Genomic DNA, 22,450 nt, shown 5'->3' on the forward strand with positions numbered 1-22,450 from the left:
CATTTCTTGTCCTTGGAAGCAACTCATAATGACAACACTGAAAGGTTAGAAAATTTGCCTAACACAATAGGGAAAAGAAGCTGGAAAGAGAATTGGAGGGTTTTGAGAAGTCATTTAGTTAAACTCCTTATGTGAAGAATGATTCTCCCGCAACCAGGTTGTATCAATAATGTGGATCTCAGATAAAATAAGATCACCCTTTAAACATAACTCTTAAGGTCATATCACATATAATGACACAATAGCAACTGTTCCTCAATACAGCATTTTTGGTTTCCAGGGTAACATTCTTTCCCTAGGGTTTGCTTATAATGTTGATCTAATCAGGACAGATCCTATTTAGTTTTAAACATAGAAGCCGGAGGTGGTTGGGCCAAAACTTGTTTCATCAATCATTCAAAATGCATTTATGGTCTACTGTGTGTAAGGCACCATGGTAGGTCCTGGAGATACAAAGACAAAACCTAGGAAAGAAGTATTGGGAGGTACTTTATTTTAATTTCTTTTCCAGTCTTCAAATACTGGAAGGGTTGTCATGTAGAGGATGATTTAGACATTCTTTACAATTTCAGGAGGCAGAACTGGAATCAATGGGTTAAAACTACACAGAGGCAGATTGTGACTCAATGTAAGGAGATTAGCAATACCCTAAAATGGACTATGTGTCCAGAGGTAGTGAATATCCATCACTGGAAATCTTCGAACAGGAGCTGACTATTGGATCAGAATATCATAGATGGGATCTATATTCTAGGTACTATTTACATGTAATTTAGGATTTCTTCCTGCTCTGAAGTTCTATGGTCCTATCTATGTGCAGCATGGAAAAAATGCCAGGCTTTGAAATCCTGAGTTCAAATCCCAGAATTGCCATTTACTCTGTGTAACTTTGGGACAGATTACTTAACCTCTGTGCCTCACTTTCCTTATTTGTAAAATAAATGGGTTGGACTAAATGGCCACTATTACCTTCCAGCTCTAAATCTGAAGAAAAACACTTATTCTATTTTATTCAGGTAATCTGTGTGCTTATTCAAGCTCAAGACTTTCAATTTTAAAATCTTGGATCAATTTCTAGTTTAGTAAATGACCTTTCCAACTATTTAATCCAACTAGAATTTCCTCAAAAATAGCTAATAGAAGTAACAAAGCAGGGAAGACTGCTTAATATCATATCAGAACATCAACTTAAGACTTTCTTATGAAGTCAAGCAGTTTATCCTTCCATGCATGCCTGCCCCCTTCTCTAGCATTCTTAGTAGAGTATTCAGCCACCTTGAAAAATATTTTATTCTCGGTCACTATAGGGAACTATAATTTCCTTAGTAGCTGCTATTGCCAGAATAATCAAATGCTTTTTTGGAAGAGGTATTTCCTGAACCAACACAGAAAGCTGAAGATGTTTAAAGTGGTTCATAGTAACTGGAACTCTTGTTGTTTAACTTGGGAGTTAAAAATGTCACTATCAACCTAACTTTACCCGAGCTTTCAAAGCAGCACCTAAAATAACAAAGTTGCTCATATTTACAAGGGCAGATTCTGAAATGTTATATTACATTACAAGGTTCATTTTGAAATGTTATAGCTGTTTAGATGTACGTATGTCATAAAATTTCTATTTTAAAACATTTTACACAGAGTGGTTTGATCTCTGTTGAACTTGAAAACAGGAGCAGGTTCCCGTCATGTAATAACATTTATGAATAAATAAATGAAGCATTTATTAAGTGCTTTCTATGTGCAAAGCACTGTGCTGGGCTTACAAATGAAAAAGGAAAATAGTTTCTGCTCTCAAGGAGCTCTAATGAGGGAAGATAACACATTTGGAAGGTTTTGTCTGCAAGCCAGATGGAAAGGCCTCGCAATCCTTGGGGTGCAGCTACAATGTTGATAATACTTTTTATTGCCATTTTCCACTGAAAATCATCGGTTTCTGATATTGAACCAAATAACAGTGCCAAAGACTTTGGTGACAATAGATGTGGCTGTAGCACCTACAAGAGCAATTACTAGGATGGATCCCCAAAGGAGTTGCTAACCAAGATGACAGCGATGGGCATAGGCTAGAAGTATTGCCATTCTCAAGGTTATTGGTTTCAGGGTCTTATTGCCTCCATCATGCTGAGGGAAGACAGTGGTCAAGGTGGTGGTGGTCTAACCTGTCTGGCTCCCATCTCTTTCCCAGGGTGCTCTCTACTTCAGTTAGGCTAGCTTGCTTGCCCTATGAGTGGCAGCTGGTTGTCAGTTGGTGGGGATGGCTGGCCCCTTCTCCACAGGCAGCCGGGTGAGTGTTGGGCCTGGAGTCGGTAAGACCCGAGTTCAAATCTGGCCTTTAGCTGTGTAACCCTGGGCTCATCACTTTAACTTCTGCCTCAGTTGTAAAATGGGGATAATACCACTTACTTCACAGGGTTGTTGTGAGGATCAAATAAGATATTTGTAAAATTCTTAGCATAGTGCCTAGCACATAGGTGCTACACACGTATTCCCTTTGCTTTCTTATAACTGTGAGACCATTTATCTCAGTGAACAATTTCCCATTGACTTTTTCATGACACTCCCACATAAGTAAGATTTTGGTTAATTAAATAATCCAATCAAATGCAAATGCCCAGTCAGTGTGATTCTTGTAAAACTACTTCAAACCAAAATTCTAGGCAGGAAGGGGCTACTGATCAATCACACTTTTTTGGATACCGATATGGATGACATTAATACAAGTCTTCACCCTCTAATCTCCCCTTTCCTCCTAAGAAAATGAAGCTGCTTAAACCTACAGGGACATGTTGTCATACTAATACCTGAAGGTAATGCCAACAAAGGACAGTATTAACCTGGGTAAACACATCTGACTTATCCTTTCAGTGTAACAATTAGACCCCAGGGTTGTAGGACTTACAATAAGAAAGAAATTTAGTGGCTGGAAATGTTGAGTGATTTGTTCAAGTCATGAAGCCAGGCTTTGAAATGTGTACCCAGCACTTGCAGTATCTAGCACACAGTAAGGACTTGCTGCTCGTTGGCTGTCTCCTCTTCAAATGTTCTCCTACCTTACACTGTACACCTTAGGCCCAATAATATTTCACATTTAAAATAGCCAAAGTGTTACAGTATTCACAATACACAGACTAGGTTAATCTCCAACGAACTTGAAAACAAGTTCCCACCTTTGAAATTACACTTATCTCAGACCTAGTGATTGTCCATATTTATGGAGCCAATGGTTTAGAATCCACTGTCTCTATTGAGATCTTGGGCTATGTTGAGTAGAACTTCCAGTAAACACAGGCCATATTCCCACTGCACTCTGCCCTGATGAGGCCTCATCACAAGCATTGGGAATTCTGGGAACCTCTGTTTAAGGACATTAAAAAGTTGAAGAGTTTTCAGAGGAGGTCAACCTGGATAGTGAAGGATCTTGAATCTGTTTCATCATTAGTAAAAGGAAATGTTTAGCCCAGGACAGAGAAACTTCAAGAGGGTCATGCAAGCTTCCAATATTTAAAGAGCTGTCACATGGAGGAAGGACTGGACTTGTTCTCTTTGGCCTCAGAGGTCAGAAGCAAGAACACTGGCTGATGTTGCAAAGGGAAATTTAAGGTAGAACCGTCCAAGGGTTTAATGGGCTACTTTAAGAAGGAGAGGTTTTCCTCTCCCTAGAGGTCTTCAAACAGAGGGTGTTGGCTACTGTGATGGAATCCTTTCATGACGGGTTGGACTAAGTGGCTACTCAGGTTCCTTCTAAGTCTTAAATTCTGTGATTCTGCGTCTCATTTGAGCCATTCATTTGCCATGCCCAGAACCCATGTGGCATGTTGTTTAGCCCTGGTCCCAGGCAACAGCCACCAGCCTTTGGTCGTGGCACTGAATACCAACCCTTAATACCCTGGGCTTTTTTGAGTTTTTTTTTTACATTACAAAAACAAACAAACAAAAAAAAAACCAAGCTGTCACTGATTCTTCAACCAACAGTCACAGAGTTTTGCAAGTCATCTCTTTTACTGACAGTTAAAGTACAGAGCTTTGCATTTTACAGTTATAAGTTTCTGGCCTCATAATACAGGAAACAGTATAGAGTTAGCACTAGCTCTACAACTAGTTAGAACTGGCTCCCCATGCCTCCCCCAACTCACAGTTGATAATACATTGATAGATGACTATCACATGAATTGATATATGTTATCTTAAACACATACAGGATACAATTTTAATAAGTATCTCCAAAGAAGAATCAAGGAAACTATGTGCCCAGCAACAAAGAGATTGGATGACTTGATCAGACCCATGGAAAGAAAATACCTGTTTAGTTGAATTTGCATTCACCTATAAGTTACTACACATCATATTTAATGACTGAAACTACACAAGAATTGGCACGAAGGCCAAGGTTCACAATAAATACTACTATTATAACACAACAAACTTGCACATAAATGATAAGATTTAATGAGTTCCACTGAATGATGAATCTTTAACAGACTATGGTCATAAGTTTTTTTAAAATGTCCTTTCTTCCTCTTTAGTCAAAGTCCTTTGTCAGTACGGATGTATGGTATTCATTTAAAATCCAATGGCAACTGCATATGGTGGATTCAGCATTTTCAATGTAATACATAACCCACGTAATGTAGCCAGCCTTGTGCCACATAATTAGGATGTCAGTTTAAATAAGATAAGCCAATTCAGAGGGGTGTTGCTTGACAGAGTATGTGCTGTTGTACTTTTAGGTGGGCGGGATCTGGGTGGTAGTTTGTTCTCTCCAAATATCTGAGCATTACCATTAACTCCAGGCAGAATAATTCATCCTATATTTGCACAAAGTGACAAGCAAATTATGGCGAGTGAAGTTTTACCAATCATTTACTTAGTTTCCTTCTAACAGCTGTCATTTCTTTCCCTTCAAAAATGGGAGCTGGGTTTAAGTCAGAATGATTCACATTCTAATGTCCCTCTTAAGTTTTACCCTATAATTGCAATCAAAACAGTTTTTAACCCAATTTCTTAAGTGAAGGAAAAGTCACAAAACCATTCTGCCTATGTCTTATGTTATTTACCTGCTCTGTCTGCACCCTCCTGCAAGTAAAGTCATCTTAGGAACTGGCCAAGGTGACACCAACTGATCTCTACATCAGAAGGAATGGTGTGGCCTCTAATGAAAGTAGGTTTTGTTTGACGAATTTATTTCCTTTTTTATTCATGAGATGAATCCAAATGTCCATTTTGACTTGTGAAGTTGCACATTTTTGTATATACATCTGACAGTGAAATAAAGGAGAGCAGAAACAGTGGCTATGGGCAGGAGCTATCAACACTTGGGGTTTCAGTCATCCTCTGGCATGGGAAATAGTTTCAGCATTTCTACCTCCAGAGGATGCAAGTTTCCTGTTATAATTAATGAATGCAAAGGGCCACCCAGGTCCACGGTACACATTTGCTTTAAGGTGCCAGCAGCAATTTTCTGCTCCTCAGATCCTACCCGGGCCAGGCCCACACAGATTGTCTCTTCGGTGATGGCTGTAAAATAAGGATTAGTATTTCAAACTCAGTCAGAACCATACTCTCTGTAATATCCTGTCTTTAATGGTTGTGTCAAAATGAATTTTATGCAACAACTCACATTTATGTGGCTCCTTAACATTCCCTGAACATACTTTATCTTCTCCCTCAATGACTCTGAACCTGGTCACCCATGCCTGTACATACCTCCTGCTCACCTCTGCCTCACTGCAAGCCTGGCTTTCACTAATAAGCACATAAGGGCCAACCTCTTGCAAAACACCTTTCCTTATCCCTTCAATTTATTAGCATATTCACCTTCTTCCTTCTAGCAGAATGTAAACATCTTGAGGGCCCAGGTTGATTAAGTACTTATAAGTGCTTGTTGAACTGACCTGAACTAAGGATTTTGAAGTGTTTTCTTTACAATAACTAAATATTATCACCCCTATTTTACTGATGAGGAAACTGAGGCTTGGAAAGGATAAATGACTTGTCCCATGAAAAGACAGCTAGTCAGCATGTGAATGGGGATTAAAATGAGATTTCTTGACCCCAGGGTCCAATGCTAATCTCATTAAGCAAAACAATCTAATTATGACTCTAGAAATGAGAATAAAGTGTGAAGTTGAATAGTAGGTTAAGAACCTGGATGACTGGAAGGGTGGAAACACCCTTGACAAAAATAGGGTAGTAAAGCAGAATAAATTCAGTGGGAAGATAAATTCTGTTTTGAATTTGTTGAGTTTAATATACTTATTGGATATCACAGTGGAGATTCTCAATAGGGAGTTGAAGACATGGCATTGGAGCTCCAGAAACAGTGGAGGGTTCAGCTATGTACATCCGGGAGTCATCTATACAGAAATGGTAGCTGGATACACATGGGAGACTGATACACAAGAGGGTGTACAGTGAGAAGAGGAGAAAACCCAGGACAGAATCCTGGGAAGTGAGCTCGAGTATGTGCATGCGTATGTGCGTGTATGTGTGTGTGTGTATGTCTATGTATATATGTATGCATGTGTATTTTAAAGGGGGTAGAACATGGATGACTCTGCAACGGGTCAGTCTAACAAATGGGAAGAGAACCATGGCATCCCAGTGTCATGAAAACCCATGGAGGACAGTGTAGATAATAATGTCAAATACTACAAGAAGGATGAGGGCAGAGAAAAGGATTTACAATAAAGGTACAATTGCTGATGCAAAGGTCAGCCTCAAAAGGTGCAGTTTCAGTTAAATGAAAAGAAGAGGAACCAGATTATAAGGGCCAGAGAAGTGAATGGGAGGCGAGAGAATGGGAGGCAGCAGGAGATAACTTTTTCCTAGAAGTCCGGTTGTGAAATGTGAGGAAAAGATGTATAGTGGTGACATAACAGCTTGTCTGCTGAGATGGCAAGAGTCAAGTGAAGTGTCTGTTGGATACATGAACATGGATACTGCACATAATGTCAGACTTGATTTGTTGGGTAGTTTTGTGGAACTTTCTTCTATTCCTTCTAAAACATGCTTTATTGTGGGGCAGCGAATAGAGCACTGGCCCTGGATTCAGGAGGTCCTGAGTTCAAATTAAGCCTCAGACACATAACACTTACTAGCTGGGTGACCTTGGGCAAGTCATTTAACCCCACTGCCTAACCAAAACAAAAACAAAAAAACAAACAAAAAAGCTTTATTATAAGGGATGGATCTGTGGGAAGGGGTAGGTGGTAGAAGGAGAAATATAGTGGAAAATAAAGGTGATATAAGAAATAATATACATACAATTTATTTGTAAAAAAATTTAAACAAATATTAGGCAAGGAACTCTCATAAGAGAGGATGGATGAGATGGTCAATTTAGGTGGCTTGAGAAAGAAAAAGTATAGAATGGCCATAAAGAAGATATATGTAGTATTAGCAGCCACAGGAGCAACATCGGGGAGAGTCAATTTTCTGCAGTTAAAAGGAAATGGAAAGAACAAGAGAGAAAGAGGTTTAATATGAAGGGTAGTTCACCCCAGCCTTAGGATCCATTCAATTCAATACACATTTATTAACTGCCTACTAATTAAATGGAAACGCAAAGATAAACAGTCTAGTCCAGGGGTGAGGAACCTTTAGCCTGGAGGCCACCTATGGCCCACTAGGTCCTCAAGTGTGGCCCTTTGACTGAATCCAAACTTCACAGATCCCCTGTGATCTGGTCTAGTCCCTACTCTTAAGGAACTACTGCTTCTCAGGCATCATTCTTAAAGATAGATGTACTCCAAACATCTTAATTTTTCCTTAGTAATCAGAAGGTTAGAAGAAATTATCTGATTGAAACTTGGTTTACCATAATTTATTCCCTTAGTATATTATGTTACTTGTATAAATGACACTTCAGCAAATGAGTTAAGTTTCTGATAGAAATAGTGGCTCAGTGACTTGAAAAATCACATACTTCAAACATTTTGAGACTAGTTAATTTCAGTCACTAATAGTAGTTAATTCAGCATGACTCTAAGCTGAAGAAGGGATAGAGATTTTACTGTCCTCTGATTCTCCTACCCTCAGCCCTAACCCAAACTAGGAACAGTGATCAGTGAGAATTAAGCAATTTGTACGAAGTCTAACCTTCACGGAGTGAACACATTATGTAAACTATAAATACTGGAAATCCCAGCACAATGTTTGCATCATCACTGAGGAACTAGTAATGGGAATACATTTAGCATCACCAGTTACTGAAAAGTTTCTAAATTAATTTTTTTGTAAGGGTGTGTCAGGAAATGGTGGTCAAAGTCAGTTAGCTATGTTACAGAGGTCAGTGGGAGAAGCTCAATACTATGCTTCTCCTGATGTCAGGTGCTAATAAGTAAAGCAAATATAATTTACGACTGTTCTCTCACATTTTTCATACTCTAACATATTGTAAGATTTGCATTCTTCAGGTACCCTCAATCAGTTAAAATTTATATTAATAGCACCCTCAGTATATCTCTTTCAGTTCAACAGGTAGCTCATGTATTTTAAGAACAAAAAGAAATGAAAAGAGACTAGAGAAATTACTTCACTTTTCCAGGCCTCAGTTTTTTCCTCTGTAAAATGAGGGGGTTAAACAAAATGATTTCTAAAAATATTTTCCTACTATCACATTCTAAGATTCTATGAATGCTACAAACAACCTTAAGAGCCAAAGGAAAATTTAGGAGTAGCAATCAATGACTATCTGAAGTAACTAAGGTAATCAAGCTGCAAAACTAGCTAAAAACCTGTAAAGTCCCTTGTCAGACTTGAAGAGATCTAAGTAAGCACCTGGTTCCTCTCCGCGAGCTCTCTGGTTTTGAACAATCTCCAGAAGCTGCTGGGCTGCTTGGTTCACAGTCATGAATCGTGGAGGCTCATAGATCTTCCTTCCCCTACAAGTACAAACCAGATTTCAGTGTTCTTAACCGTTAAACCACACAGCACTTCATTAATGTAATTACTCCCCCACATCTGCCTAAGCACTACCTGGCCCACATGCTATTTGAAGCCTTGGGCAAAACCTACTCTGGGCACACGATGGACTGATGAGAACTTCACTGTTATTTCTTTTTTTTTTTCCAGTGTTATTTCCTATGCCTCTCACAGTATTATCCTTGGACCTCATATTCAGCATAAAATCCAAAACTACCTTCAAAAAGTGGATGTACTGAGTAAAAATCATCCAAAGTAAGTGGCTGGATATGCTAGGCTCAGCTGTGCTAAGGATACTGAGGAGCTTAATCAGGATATCATTGATTTTTATGATTATTTTAAAAGTCATATTTTCCTCTTTTTACTACTTCCTTCAATGGGTTAACTTAAGAGTAAACTTCTAGACAAAAACTCGGATGGGGCCATTTTATTTCAATGAGTAGTAAAGATAAACTGTCTAAGACCAAAGATTAGGGGAAAAAAAATTTAGAAACATTTAATTTGTAACTGTAATGAATAATCAAGTCTATTTTCTCTTAACCACTTTCAATACTTATGTCTTTTTACATAAATAACACAGAGTAAAAGTATAAAGAGATTCAAAAGACATGTTCACATTTTCAAAGCTGTAACTCACTTTATTAGATTTTCCAAAGACCGTTCCCTTATTTGGAGGTCTGTAGAAAGAGAAAAAAAAAATCAGAGGTTTAAATATGTACTTTATTCAAAACATTGTTAAGTCTCAGTTAATGGCCACCTGACTTTTGTGGTTTTAGAGTCCAATTTTGCAAAACACAGGTTAAATAATAAAGAATACTAGTAACTCCTGTAGGAGACCTTGCATACTGCAAATTTGCAACCTAAAGGGAAATTGCATGCTTTAAAGGCCACCAATTATCACTTCACAACAATTCTAAGCTAAAGACAAAAAGAAATTGTGTTGGGGACTAAGCTTTAAGAGAGGAAATTCCCTTCCTCTGTGATCTTAGGTAAACTAGACTTACCATGTTGGCTTGCCCTTTACCTAACAGCTAATCTAAATTACTGTATTCTCAGGGCTGTGAACTGAATAGACCTGAATATGACCTTTCACAAAGTTTTGGTACATGCCTGTCATATATAGTCTGAAAAACAGACTTAAGAATTGTCCAAGGGTTTCTCCAGTCTCCAGAATTTCAGCATCAATGGATTCAAAATGATACATAAAAAAGCTTCAATATTGCCTTTAAAATAAATTAGCTGTGTCTAATGAATGGTAGGACAACTAGGGTCAGAATGCAAGCTATTACATCATAAACTCACGGAGGCAACCTTTTATGGTCCTAACTCATTAGCTTCTTACAAATGTTCGGCAGTGACCAGCTACAATACAAAAACATAAAATACAATAACATGTAAACATTGAGCCTCATACACTGACTGGTCAACTAAACTGTTTGGTCAAAAGTAAAAAGGCAGACTCAATTTCTACCCTCCCTAAGAACCCAACATGAAACAGCAGCTGATTCCTATATGCACTTAAGTGAAATTTTGTTTTCACTAAAATAAATGAAATGAAAATAGATTTGAGAAGACTTTTCCGTATCTACTTAATCAGAAGTTAGCTCATCCCATAAAAATAAGTTAGCATAAACAGATACATACAAAATTCATCTTAAGTAACAATTTCTAAGAGCTTAGAAAACTCAGGATGTAAGGTACTAAAGTTAAAAGTTCCATTCGTATGGTACAGAACAGAAGCAGAAGAGATTAAGAGGTGACAAGAATACACAAAAGAACTATACAAGAACTATATTAATCTTAACTTGTGGTTACTGACCTAGAGTCAGACATCTGGAGAATGGAGTCAAGTGGGCCTTTGGAAGCACTGCTAACAAGAAGGCTAGTGGAGATGAAGGAATTCCAGCTGAGCTATTTAAAACCCTAAAAGATGATGCTGTTAAAGCGCTGCACTCAATATGCCAGCAAATTTGGCGTAAAACAGAACAGTGGTCACTGGATTGCAAATGATCAGTTTATGTCCCAATTCTAAAGAAGGGCAATGCTAATGAATGTTCAAATTCCCAAACAACTGCGCTCATATCATACACCAGCAAGGTTATGCTTAAGGTTCTACAAGCTAGGCTTAAGCAACATGTGGACCAAGAATTACTAGAAAAAGCAAGCTTGTTTTCAAAAAGGTAGAAGAATGAGAAATCAAAACTGCCAACATTTGCTGGATTATGGAGAAAACAAGGGAATTCCAGGAAAAAAAAAACATTTACTTCTGCTTCACTGACTATGCAACAAAATGTAGCAAGTCCTCAAAGAGGTGGGGGTACCAGATCATCTTACATGTCTCTTGAAGAACTTATACGCAGGCCAGGAAGCAACAGTTAGAATCAAACATGGAACTGATTGGTTTAAGGTTGGAAAAGGTATATGACAAGGCTGTATGTTGTCACTTTACTTATTTAACTTAGATGCAAAGTACATCATGCAAAATGCTGGGCTGGATGAATCAAAAGCCAGAATTAAGGTTGCCAGGAAAAATGTCAACAACCTCAGATCTGCATACCATACCACTCTGAAAGTGAAGTGGAATTAAGAAGCTCTTGATGAGGGTTAAAGAGGAGAGTGCAAAAGCTGGCTTGAAGCTTAATATCAAAAAATCTAAGATCTTGGCAACTGATCACTTTCTGGCAAACAGAGGGAGAAGAAATGGAAGCAATATCAGATTTTACATTCCAGGGCTCAAAGATCCCTGTAGACAGCACTGCAACCATGATACTTGCTCCCTGGAAGTAAAGCTATGGCAAATCTGGAGAGTATACTAAAAAGCAGAGTTATTACCCTGATGACAAAGGTCTATATAGTCAAATCTATGCTTTTTACAGTAGCAATGTATGGCTGCCTGTAAGGAGAGTTGAGTGCCACAGAATCAATGCTTCTGAACTGTGGTGCTGGAGCAGACTTTTGAGAGTCCCTGGGACAGCAAGGAGCTCAAATCAGTCAATATTTAAAGAAATTAATTCAGGCTGTTCACTGGAAGGGCAAATACTGAAGCTGAAGCTTAAATACTGTGGCCACATAATAAGAAGGGACTCCTTAGAAAAGCCCTTGAGTTGGGAAAGATTGAAGGCAAAAGGAAAAGGGAACAGTAGAGGATGAGATGAATAAATAATATCACGGAAAGCAATGAACATGAGCTTGAACAGACTTTGAGAGATAGTGAGGGAGAAAAGGGCTGGTGTGCGATGGTCCATGGGATCACTAAGAGTTGGACACAACTATATAACAACGATGACCCCCCTCTCCACTGAACTTGTTTCCCTTTTCTACATCGCATGAGTTAACACTGAATCCTCAACTTAGGTAATGCCATTTTATTTTTGTTCCTTACACAGGAACATTAAAAAAAAAAAACAAAACCCACAAGAAAAGAGTCAGTTGTCATAGCAGCTACCTTCTTTCTGTGCTAATTTTCCTCCTTCCATTGCCTTTGTCTGGGACTACATCCCCATCCCATACCCAATTCTCATTGACCCCAGAATGAAGGGCAGGTTCTACAGTGGCATGACTGGTATGAGTAAGGGGACTATGGCAGCTAGCCTCCTCAGCCCCCATAACTGGTCTTGGTATAATTCCCAGTTCTATCTTATCTCTTTATCCTCTATCTTGGGCCCCAATCCTTATTCCAAGTTACCATGATTGTCTATGCTTTTCTCTCCAAGTATATGTGACTCTCAACAAGGAGGAATAGGGGGTAAAGGGGGTTTGCAGGGAGAAAAGTGCATGTGATGTATTTCTGAGGTAGCAGGTCTCCGAACACATTGTTCTACTGAAACATCTATCACACATGGTGACTAGATTCTACAGTAATATCAGCGTTAACACTGTACTTAAGGTAAATTACTGTTATACAGATTTTGGGGGGCTACAATGGGAGCCCAACTACTATGAAGAATATCATTTTTATGGGAAAATAATTTCAGAATTCCAGACTCAAAAAATGAATTCTTGATAAAAATGGGGATTGCTCCTAATCATATTTAGCATTCTCTAATTGCTTCATGTCTTAAGCTCATCTCTCAAATGAATCTGTCGTGTGATGGAACATGCTTTTTGCTCCTTTAGCTCCACAGTACTGACATATCCAGAGAATTAAAGGAGAAGAATCATGTTTTGTGATTCACCTAAATACAGATGACCCTGCAGTTCCCCATGTATTTGCTTTCATCACAAAAGCATAAGGGACCAACAGTTTAAATAAGGTCTCATTCACTTTGTTTTCTCTGTCTTAGAAGAATAAGAGAAAATAGGCAGCTCTTTCAAAAAGAATTTTCAAATCAGGAAAAAAAGAGTTATCCTACTTTGCCTTTCTTACCTCGCCATAAAGTTTTACATTTAGCCTTTTGTCCCCATTGTGACCTTTCAATATCTTAACCTCTCAGTTCTCTCCCAGGCCATTACCCCTACACTAGCCACTCTCCTCTTTTCCCCTTTTTTGATCCCTTGGTGAAAGAATTCAACTCTAACACTCTCTTCTTTTCAAGTCCCTGGCCCCCTTACTGCCTTATTACCAAATGCAGCCTGCCAAGTCTCAGCCTTGGATCACTCCCACTGTTCCTCACTGTTGCTCATATACATTCCTGAAAAAAAGTGGAGAAAATCACACAACTGTTTTGACTGAGCCCACTACAAATTTATGTTAACACAACCTCAGTTGGGTCCTCACTGCTGCTAAATAATTCTACTATATCTCCTTTATCAATCAACTATCTGACTATTCATAGTCTTTCCTTCAACTTTTCATCCTTCCTGAAACCTCCCACAGTTCCCTCTTCTACTCGACCTGCTCCCCTCCACCCCCAAGCTGAGAACCTTGCTTCATAATTTACAGGAAAAAAAAAATTAAGGCCATTCACTGTGAACTCCCTCTGCTCCCTTCTTTCCCATTTCATATCAGATGCCTTCTGTCACCATCTCCTCCTTCAAGTTATGTCTTATGTGAAAAAGCGGCCTTACTTCTTACCAAGGCTAACCCCTCTACCTGCACAAGCAATCCCATTCTATCTTGGTTCCCCAACAGATTGCCCTCTGGTATTCTCACTTATTCACTTATATTCTCAAATCTACCCATACTGTCCTAACCTCTGATGATCTCCAATCTCAAATCTTCCACTTCTTTTCAGATATCTCAAACTGTATGTTCAGTAAACATTTTAAATTCGACAAGTCCAAAACAAAAGTTATTATCTTTTCCCTAAACCAGAGGTGGGGAACCTGTGGCCTCAAGGCCACATATGGCCCTCTAGGTCCTTAAGTGCAGCCCTCTGACTGAATCCAAACATCGCAGAACAAATTCCCATTTGTTCTGTAAAACTTGGACTCAGTCAAACCCAAGGACCTAGAAGGCCACATGTTGCCTCGAGGCCTAAGGTTCCCCACCCCTGCCCTAAACCCTCCACCCTCCTAACTTCTCAATTACTGTACAGGGCAACACCATCCTCCCAGACTCTGAAGTTTTCAACCTAGATGTCATCTGAATGCCTTACTCTCTCTTACTTCTCATATCCAATGTGTTGTCCAGATTCATTGATTTCACCTTTTAAACCTCTCTTCAATACTCTTCCTTCTCTCTTCTGAAACTGCTACCATTCTATTGTAGAGCCTCCTCACCTCATGCTTTGATTACGGTGACAGCCCGCTGGTGGTCTGCCTGACTCAAGTGTCTCCCTATTCCAAACCATCTTCCATTCACCCACCAAAATGATTTTCCTAAAGCTCAGGTCTGATCATATGCCCTTTCTAATCAATAAACCCCAGGATCAAAAACAAATTTCTGTGTGGCATTCCCTCCATTACCTAGCCCCCTCCTACCTTTCCAATCTTCTTGCACCTTACACTCCCCAACCTTGGCACATACTCTTCCATCCAGTGACACTGGCGCCTGGCTGTTCCACAAACAAGACATCTCATCTTTCAGCTCTGAGCATTTTCTCTAGCTGTCCCTCAAACACGAGATGCCTCTTGGCTTCCTTAGTTTCCTTCATATCCCAATTAAAGTCTCACCTCTAGAAAGCCTTTCTCAATTTCTCTTAATTCTAGTATTTTCCCTCTTTTAATTATGTCTTATTTATTCTGTATAAAGCTTGTTTCTATATATTTGTTTGCTCATTATATCCATTAGATTTTGAACTCCTTGAAAGCAGGGACTTTTGCCTTTCTTTGTATGCTCAGTGCTTAGCATATAGCAGGTGCTTAATGTTTACTGACTTAGTTGTCCTCTTTATATACATGTTTTGTTTTTTCTAAGGAGAATTACTAAGTCAACAATATGTTTCTGCCAAAAAAAACTTAATATCTTAGACTGCATTAACAGAAGTATCTAGAATGAAGGAGATAACAATACTGTTGTGTTCTGTCCTGGACAGGCTACACCAAGAGTATAGTATTCAGGTCTGGGTGTCATATTTTAGGAAGAAATTGACAAACTGAGAATTGTGACCTGAATGGTGAGGGTATGAGGACCAACTGAAGAAAGAAGAATGTTTGGCCTGAGAAGACATCATGGGGATATTACAGTTATTTTCAGAAACTCATCCTACTTATTCACGATTCCATCTATCTCTATCTCATTTTATATCTCTATCTTTCGGTTATTATCTAAATACCTATAAGAAAATTCAGGCCTCTCCTACATCCTTTAAAAACAAATTAAAAGGGGCAGCGAGGTGGCGCAGTGGATAGAGCACTGGCCTGAAGTCAGGAGGACCTGAGCTCAAATCCAGCCTCAGACCAAACACCTGACACTTACTAGGTGTGTGACCCTGGGTGAGTCACTTTACCCCAATTGCCTTAACCAAAAACAAAACAAAAAAACAAAACAAAAAAAAACAACAACCTTAACCTTGCCACTTCCCTCAAGCTACCATCTTTTACCTGTCTTCCTATCTCAAATCCTTGCAATTTGGCTTTTGACCCCAATAACAGTGAACCTGCTTTTGCAAAGATCACTTATGACTACTCTATTGCTAAATTCACAATCTCTCTGCAACATTTGACATTGTTGATCACTCTCTAATTCCTGGAAACTCTTCTCCATGGGCTTCTGAGATACCATCTTCTGATTCTCATTCTTCCTATCTGAATACTCCTTTGTTGAATTGGCTGGTTCACTGTGCTTCTCCTAGCCCCTAAGGGACAAACACCTGACTTAAAAGAAAAGATCAAAATTCTTACCCAGTAAGCACAGTGTATGCAAGCCGTTTTGTCTGTTTGTCTTCACTCTGTCAAAGAAGCTTTCTGGTTTCCAGGTCCTTGTCCAGAAAACGATGGAAGCTACTTCTCCAAAATTATACAACTACAAAAGAAAGAAGCAGAGATGGAATGTCATGCAATATCTTGTTTGCTAATGAGGAGAGAAACGAATACTTTAAAAGTATAACCTAGGTCATGAGACTCCATTGGGGAGTTTACTTTTGATGGAAGAAACTTTTCCAATAAATGTTACAAGTGTTTTTAAAAAACAAAAAAAAACAGCAACAAACCTTTCTGAGAATGTCCTTCATTGCTTGCCTAACAGAAGCACCAGGGTGCTTCTCTGACACACGAGCAAATAAAGAATGAACCATACTGAACCATCTGTACAAGTGATGACCCACCAGGCCATTGTTCCATTCCTAGTCTACTATACAAGTCTTCTAATGTCTACGTGTGAGAGACAGTTAGAGGAAGACATTTGGCAAACTTGTTTCCTTGCATAATAAGCAAAAGAAATCTAAGAGCACTGACTCTTGGTATAAAAAGGTGAGCTAGAAACTGCCTGTAGTGATCCTTGCCAAAAGTTTATAGTTGTCTTTATTTCAAATGTGCTGTTCTTGGATTTTCATCCAGCTTAGTAAAGCACCCCAATCCTCCCATGTCTCCTACCCATTTCCTCTCATGCCTAGAGATCAGCAAATCTATAGGCCGAGAGTGGAACAATAGCTCTCACATTGCAAAGAGAACTCTAGCTGTTTCACACATCTCAGAATCACTCTTCCTACACTTCCCACTGCCATGCATTAACAGCAGTTACTTATATTTGGAAGGCACTCACCTCTACTCTTAAAATTGCTTATTTTCTTCAAGAGGTAGATCGAGTATCACCCAACTGCTGGTGCCCTGCACACACATGCACATATATGCACGTGTGACATAACCACCCACCACCTTATATCTGTTTCCTATGTCTGTCTGTCATACCTTTCATAGAAAGCAAGTTTCCTGAGGGCCAGGGCTGTGCCACTTTTGCCTTTATATTCCCAACACCTAGCAAGTACCTGGCACAGAGTAAGAACTTAATAAACTTCTACTGATTGATTATAGATTATTCATGGATAACAACTAAAGAAACTTTTATTTAGTAAGGCTTCCAGTTAGGAAATCTCTGTTGCATTAGAGACTGGGGGTAGGGGAGAGAAGAAAGCTAATTCCTTCTTTTTCAATTTTTTAGTAATTTTTTTCTGTGTGAACCTTTTCTTATTCCTGGGCAACTGCAGAGCAGTTATATTATATCCTTACTTCTCATGGCTGAAATAAATGTTTTGACCTGTTTCTTGTTGATTCATGTCTTCCCCAAGTCTTTTGGAAGGTTATAAATTCAGTGGCCTGCATTATCAAAAAGGCCAAGTGGGAATGAGACTGAACACATGCATAATATGACAGCTTAAAAAGAATGATAAATTGTTGGTTTTTATTTGGGGCAGTTGTTTTTCCTGTTATTTTCTTAATGAGGAGGCAAAATTATAAACTGCAGTCTTATCTGTAACATTCTGGTTACTGTTGCCAAGATGACCTTAACAGACCATGATGCAATAGAAATACTGAAGTCTACAAGTATTCAACTGGGAATCAAAAGACCTGCATTCGAACATTAGTTTTACTGGTGGATCTGTATAGGTTGAGCTTTACTTTGTATTATCTGACTTTACTTTACTTTGTATTATCTTCAGATAATACAAAACCTATTATCTCTAATGACTGCATTATATATTTGGAACACATTCAATAAAGAAGAAACTGGATTAATATTTCAATGTTTCAGGTCATTTAAAAGAGATTCTCACTCTATGTAACAAAGAAATAATCATGTTAATCACTACAGAGTGAAGCATTTATATTACTATCCATTTTAACAACAGTATTTGTTTTATTGTAAAACAAAAGGTGCATCTTAAGAGAAGGAATCTAGAAGAAGCATTTTTAGGGCAGTAAATATGCAAAAAGGGATAATTATCCACAGTACTGAAATTGTACTGTATAACAATAAGTTATATATGGAAAGGTTTGGTGGAAAAATAAGGTGGCCAAAACTTCTAAAGGATACTCAGATTGCTTGAAATTATCTCTAATGCTTGGTTAGTTACTCTTCAGGGACTTTAGAATTAAGAATACTTCAGTTCAGGAAGTCCTTTAAGAATACTGGGCATTATTCTTAGACTTGGCCACTTAAAATGTCAAAATCTAATTCTCTCTCAGCAATCAAGAAATATCTTTTCTAGTATATTGGAACTTCTTCTATGACACAGATGGACTCTTAATAATGTGTCATAACGATAAGCCAACTGCTTTCCTCTTGGAATGAACTCAAAGACTACTGCAAAATGGGGCTGACTATCTGAAGCTCCTCCGGTCTGATATGTTCCTATATTAAATGTAGCCGGGATAATTTTTTTGCATTGCTAATCATATTTCCAAATGTTAGCATTTTTCTCTATCTAAACTTAATATGGCACTATCAGAATAACAACTTCTAGGGAAGGAAATAACTATGCAGTGATCAAGTGTAATATATTACATTTTCTAAAAGAGACAGTTCTTAACCTTTTTTGTGTCACAGATTCCTTTGGTATCTGGTAGAAGGCTAGGGACCCCTTCTCAGAATAACTTTAAATGTATAAAGTAAAATAAGTAGGATAGCAAATAAAGTATGTTGAAATGTTTATCAAAATATAAAAAAAAAACCATACAAATTCATGGACCCCAAGTTAAGAATTCCTATTCCAGACAAAGCTAGTGAGGCACCCAAATACACAAGATCTCTATTAAACAAAATGCCTTAAATGAAGCACTTTATCTAGGCATCAAACCTTTAGAGTAAAGCAAAGGTGATAATCCATTTAGCCATAAAAAGCTACAGTGTTTTTAAAAAAGTATACTCTGAATTAATGTTATAATATACAACTGAAACATTTTATATAGAAGTACTGTTTAAGAAGAAAGGCAGTAATAGTATTCATGACCTTAGATGTCTACATATAAATAAATGCACTCTGTAAAGGGCAGGAAGTTAACACAAGGGAGTCAAATATAACCTCACAGGTATCACTGAGATGAAATGGAACATGAACAATAACTAGAAAGGTATACGTAATTAAAACGAACCGAATTTGATTAAAACACGACTGTACATTGAGGAGATATATTCCTTTGTGAAATCTAATACCTGGAATATAGAGGCATTAGTCATGAATATATTGATAAGGATCAAAGGTGAAAGAAAAATACTCCACACTATAGTGACAATATATTTTAAGGCTCCTATCCATATTGTAATTCTATAAATGTCTTTTCAGTCATTGATTCCACAGTCTCATACAGTTTGTTTTTCTCTGGTACAGTGAGCACAACCTAGGAAGATCTCTTCTTTCTCTCTGTCTCACACACACACACACACACACACGTACATTTACTTTCCTCATAGGGTTTATCCTCTCACCTTTCATTTATAATGTCTTGCCTTTTTCTCCAATCCGAATCCCACCCTGCTTCCTTTAAGGCCTACCTTAAATCCCACCACTTCCAGTCTCCTAAAAGTATTACCATTCACTCCAACATGTGAATACACAGTCATTTGCTCTCTAGTTAGCTGGATATCTTCCGTCCCCACCAAAACTATATCCTTGAGGTCAGGAACTGTGTGTGCTACACCATGAGGGCTAGAGAGCTCAGCATTAGACATGATAAATATTTACTGACTTGACAATGTATGAATACTGAAAAGATGATGGTTAATAAAGTTGCCATTTTGAAGGCTTTCAGAAGAATGGGAATTTTGGTAGCAATCAAATTTTAAAACAGGCTTCTAAGCTTTTGTGTCTTATCATTCCAAGAAAAGTACTTAGCATAGTTTTGCAAAAGCATCCATGCTAACAAGATCTGTACATGAGCAGAAGCTGTGAAATTTAAGCTGCTATTATGGGCTTCAGTCATTAAGTCATACAACATGTCCAATACCAACATAAATCTTAGATCAGATTAGTTAAATGTCATATGCTAGGCAGGCAGCTCGCCAAGAAAGTCACCACAAAACCACATAATCAAGAATTACTAATTTTCTATTTCTGTGCCTATTCTTAGGGTTGTTTTAAAATCGGCAACATATGTTTCACCTACTGTAGGACTAATTTTTGCTGAACAAGTTACGAATGTAACTGTGTGCTAAAAACACAGTTATATTGAACACCTAAGTTCTTGTGAACAGAGATAAAGGAGCAAAGGCTGTTTTCTTGTAAGTTAATGGATTAATCTCTAAGTTAATCAACTGAAAAATACAGTGCATTAATTTTTACTAACAAAACAGACTCTGAAACGTTTGGTAAGAATGTTATTTCCTTTAGGAACTTCAATTATTTACAAATTCTTTGATGCCTTCATCCATCAATAACTGCTGCCTTCCAACTTAACAGATAAAGCATTTTGTACTCCCTTGTGACATGTATCATAACCTACCTTGTATGAGTTGTTGATATACATGTCTGAACTCTCCTACATTATAAACCCCTTATAAGTAGAGTCTATGTTTGATTCCTCTTAATATCCCCAGTGTTTTTCACATAATAGGCATTCAATGAATGGATATCTAAATTTCATTCAGGTTTTTTTTTGTTCAAGATCAAAATAAAATTTAATACTTAGTTTGTCTGAAAGACAGATGGATTGGTAGCAAAAAGTGACAAAAATTCTTAGATGTAAAGTGACAAGGCACTCCAAGAGAGGAGGTTGCATGGGCCAGCCACCACTACCTCAACCATCACCTCCCCTTGGACCCTGAGGAAGACTGCCTAGGATCCTGCACCCAAAAGTCTTGGAAAGAGTAGTGCCCCTCAGACCTTTGGTCCTAATTAGACCCTAGGCGTTATATCATCATTCAAGGAAGCACTCATTGTAGAGAAGGGGTCCACCTTCCTCAACACCTGTAAAATAAATAATGATCAACTGCTACTGATGGGCAGGTAAATCCAAGAGCTGTGGGAGTAGCAATAGCCCCTAGACCAACTGTCCTCCCATCCAGCATAGCCATCATCCTGGGAAGCAACCTCTATGGATATATAGCCTGGTACTGTGGTGCTGAAATGAAGACTCAGAAAATAATATTCCTGCCTCCAAAATCTTTGGCACTGTCAAATGGTTTAACATCAGCAGCTGATACTATTTTATCAATGGAAATTACTCTAAAGAAGATATATTACTATGTGCATTACTATTAAACATTAAGGATCATGGGATTTTTCCATCTGACTAGCAGCTGCAACCTTTTATGTGTTGTTCCCCCCCCTCCCCCATCAGAATGTGAGCTCATTAAGAACAGGAAGGGAGGAAGGAAATAAGATTAAGTGCCTACCACATGCCAGGTACTGTACTAAATGATTTTACAAATATCTCATTTGAACCTCACAACAAGTAAGACAGTTGCTATTATCTTCATTTTATAACTGAGGAAACAGAGGCAGAGGTTAAGTGAATTACTCAAGGTCATAGAGTAAGTTAGGCTGGATCTGAACTCAGGTCTTCCTGATTCCAGGTCTAGTACTCTATTCACTGAGCCACCTAGTTGCCTCCCAGATCAGAGACTGTCTTACATTCTCATTTGTATCCTTGGTGCTTTGCACATAGTAGATGCTCATTCGTTCATTCATTCATGTGTGTACAGAGAGATTAGATTACCTTTCTTCAAGGTTACTCATGATCTCTGGCATTCTCTGTATGTATAGGACCAGGCTTTCTATTTTTCTATTTCTTTCTATTTTTCTGTAATAGGTAATGATGGACCCTGAATAACAACAAAAGCAAATGAAAAGCTAGATGCTTCCTATAACAAAAAGGTTAATATAAGAATTCAGGAATGGTAATAATGATTATTATTGAGTGCCAGATTTTTTTTTTTAAAGTTCCACACACATATATATTTCTACAATGTGGAAACACATTAAACAGTGCGACATATGGCAATATTCAGTCAGTCATGCAACAACAGCAGCAAAAATGGAAAGTGGAAGCACTTCTCAATATTGAGAAATTGCAAGTCTTTTCCCTGAAATGTTACCACAGTTAGCCACAATGGTGATAATGCAGTTTAGCCAAAAACAAATTGCTCCCTGAATTCATGGAACTGTTTGGTTGATTTTGTCATTTCAAAGGTTTGAAAAACATCTTAAAGCCTCTTCTACAAAGGAGAAAGTACAAAACTACTATGAAACACTCTTAGGAGTTATTTCCACAT

At 38.2% G+C, this 22,450-nt stretch overlaps 1 protein-coding gene across 2 annotated transcripts in view; it reads right to left on the reverse strand.

The window, feature by feature from the left end:
• Positions 1-3,977: 3,977 nt before the first annotated feature.
• DPH5 (diphthamide biosynthesis 5) overlaps positions 3,978-22,450 on the reverse strand; it is a 111,142-nt gene continuing 92,669 nt past the window's right edge. For both annotated transcript variants that reach the window (XM_027868257.1, XM_027868256.1), the window contains exons 5-8: positions 16,147-16,267; positions 9,560-9,599; positions 8,779-8,882; positions 3,978-5,514 (exon numbers count right to left, since the gene is read on the reverse strand). In XM_027868257.1, the coding sequence (XP_027724058.1) occupies positions 5,321-5,514; positions 8,779-8,882; positions 9,560-9,599; positions 16,147-16,267 (459 nt within the window). In that variant the 3' untranslated portion in view covers positions 3,978-5,320. The remainder of the gene's footprint in view (positions 5,515-8,778; positions 8,883-9,559; positions 9,600-16,146; positions 16,268-22,450) is intronic.

This window comes from Vombatus ursinus, unplaced genomic scaffold (genome assembly GCF_900497805.2).
Source record: "Vombatus ursinus unplaced genomic scaffold, bare-nosed wombat genome assembly UNPS02014787.1, whole genome shotgun sequence".
Lineage (NCBI taxonomy): Eukaryota > Metazoa > Chordata > Mammalia > Diprotodontia > Vombatidae > Vombatus > Vombatus ursinus.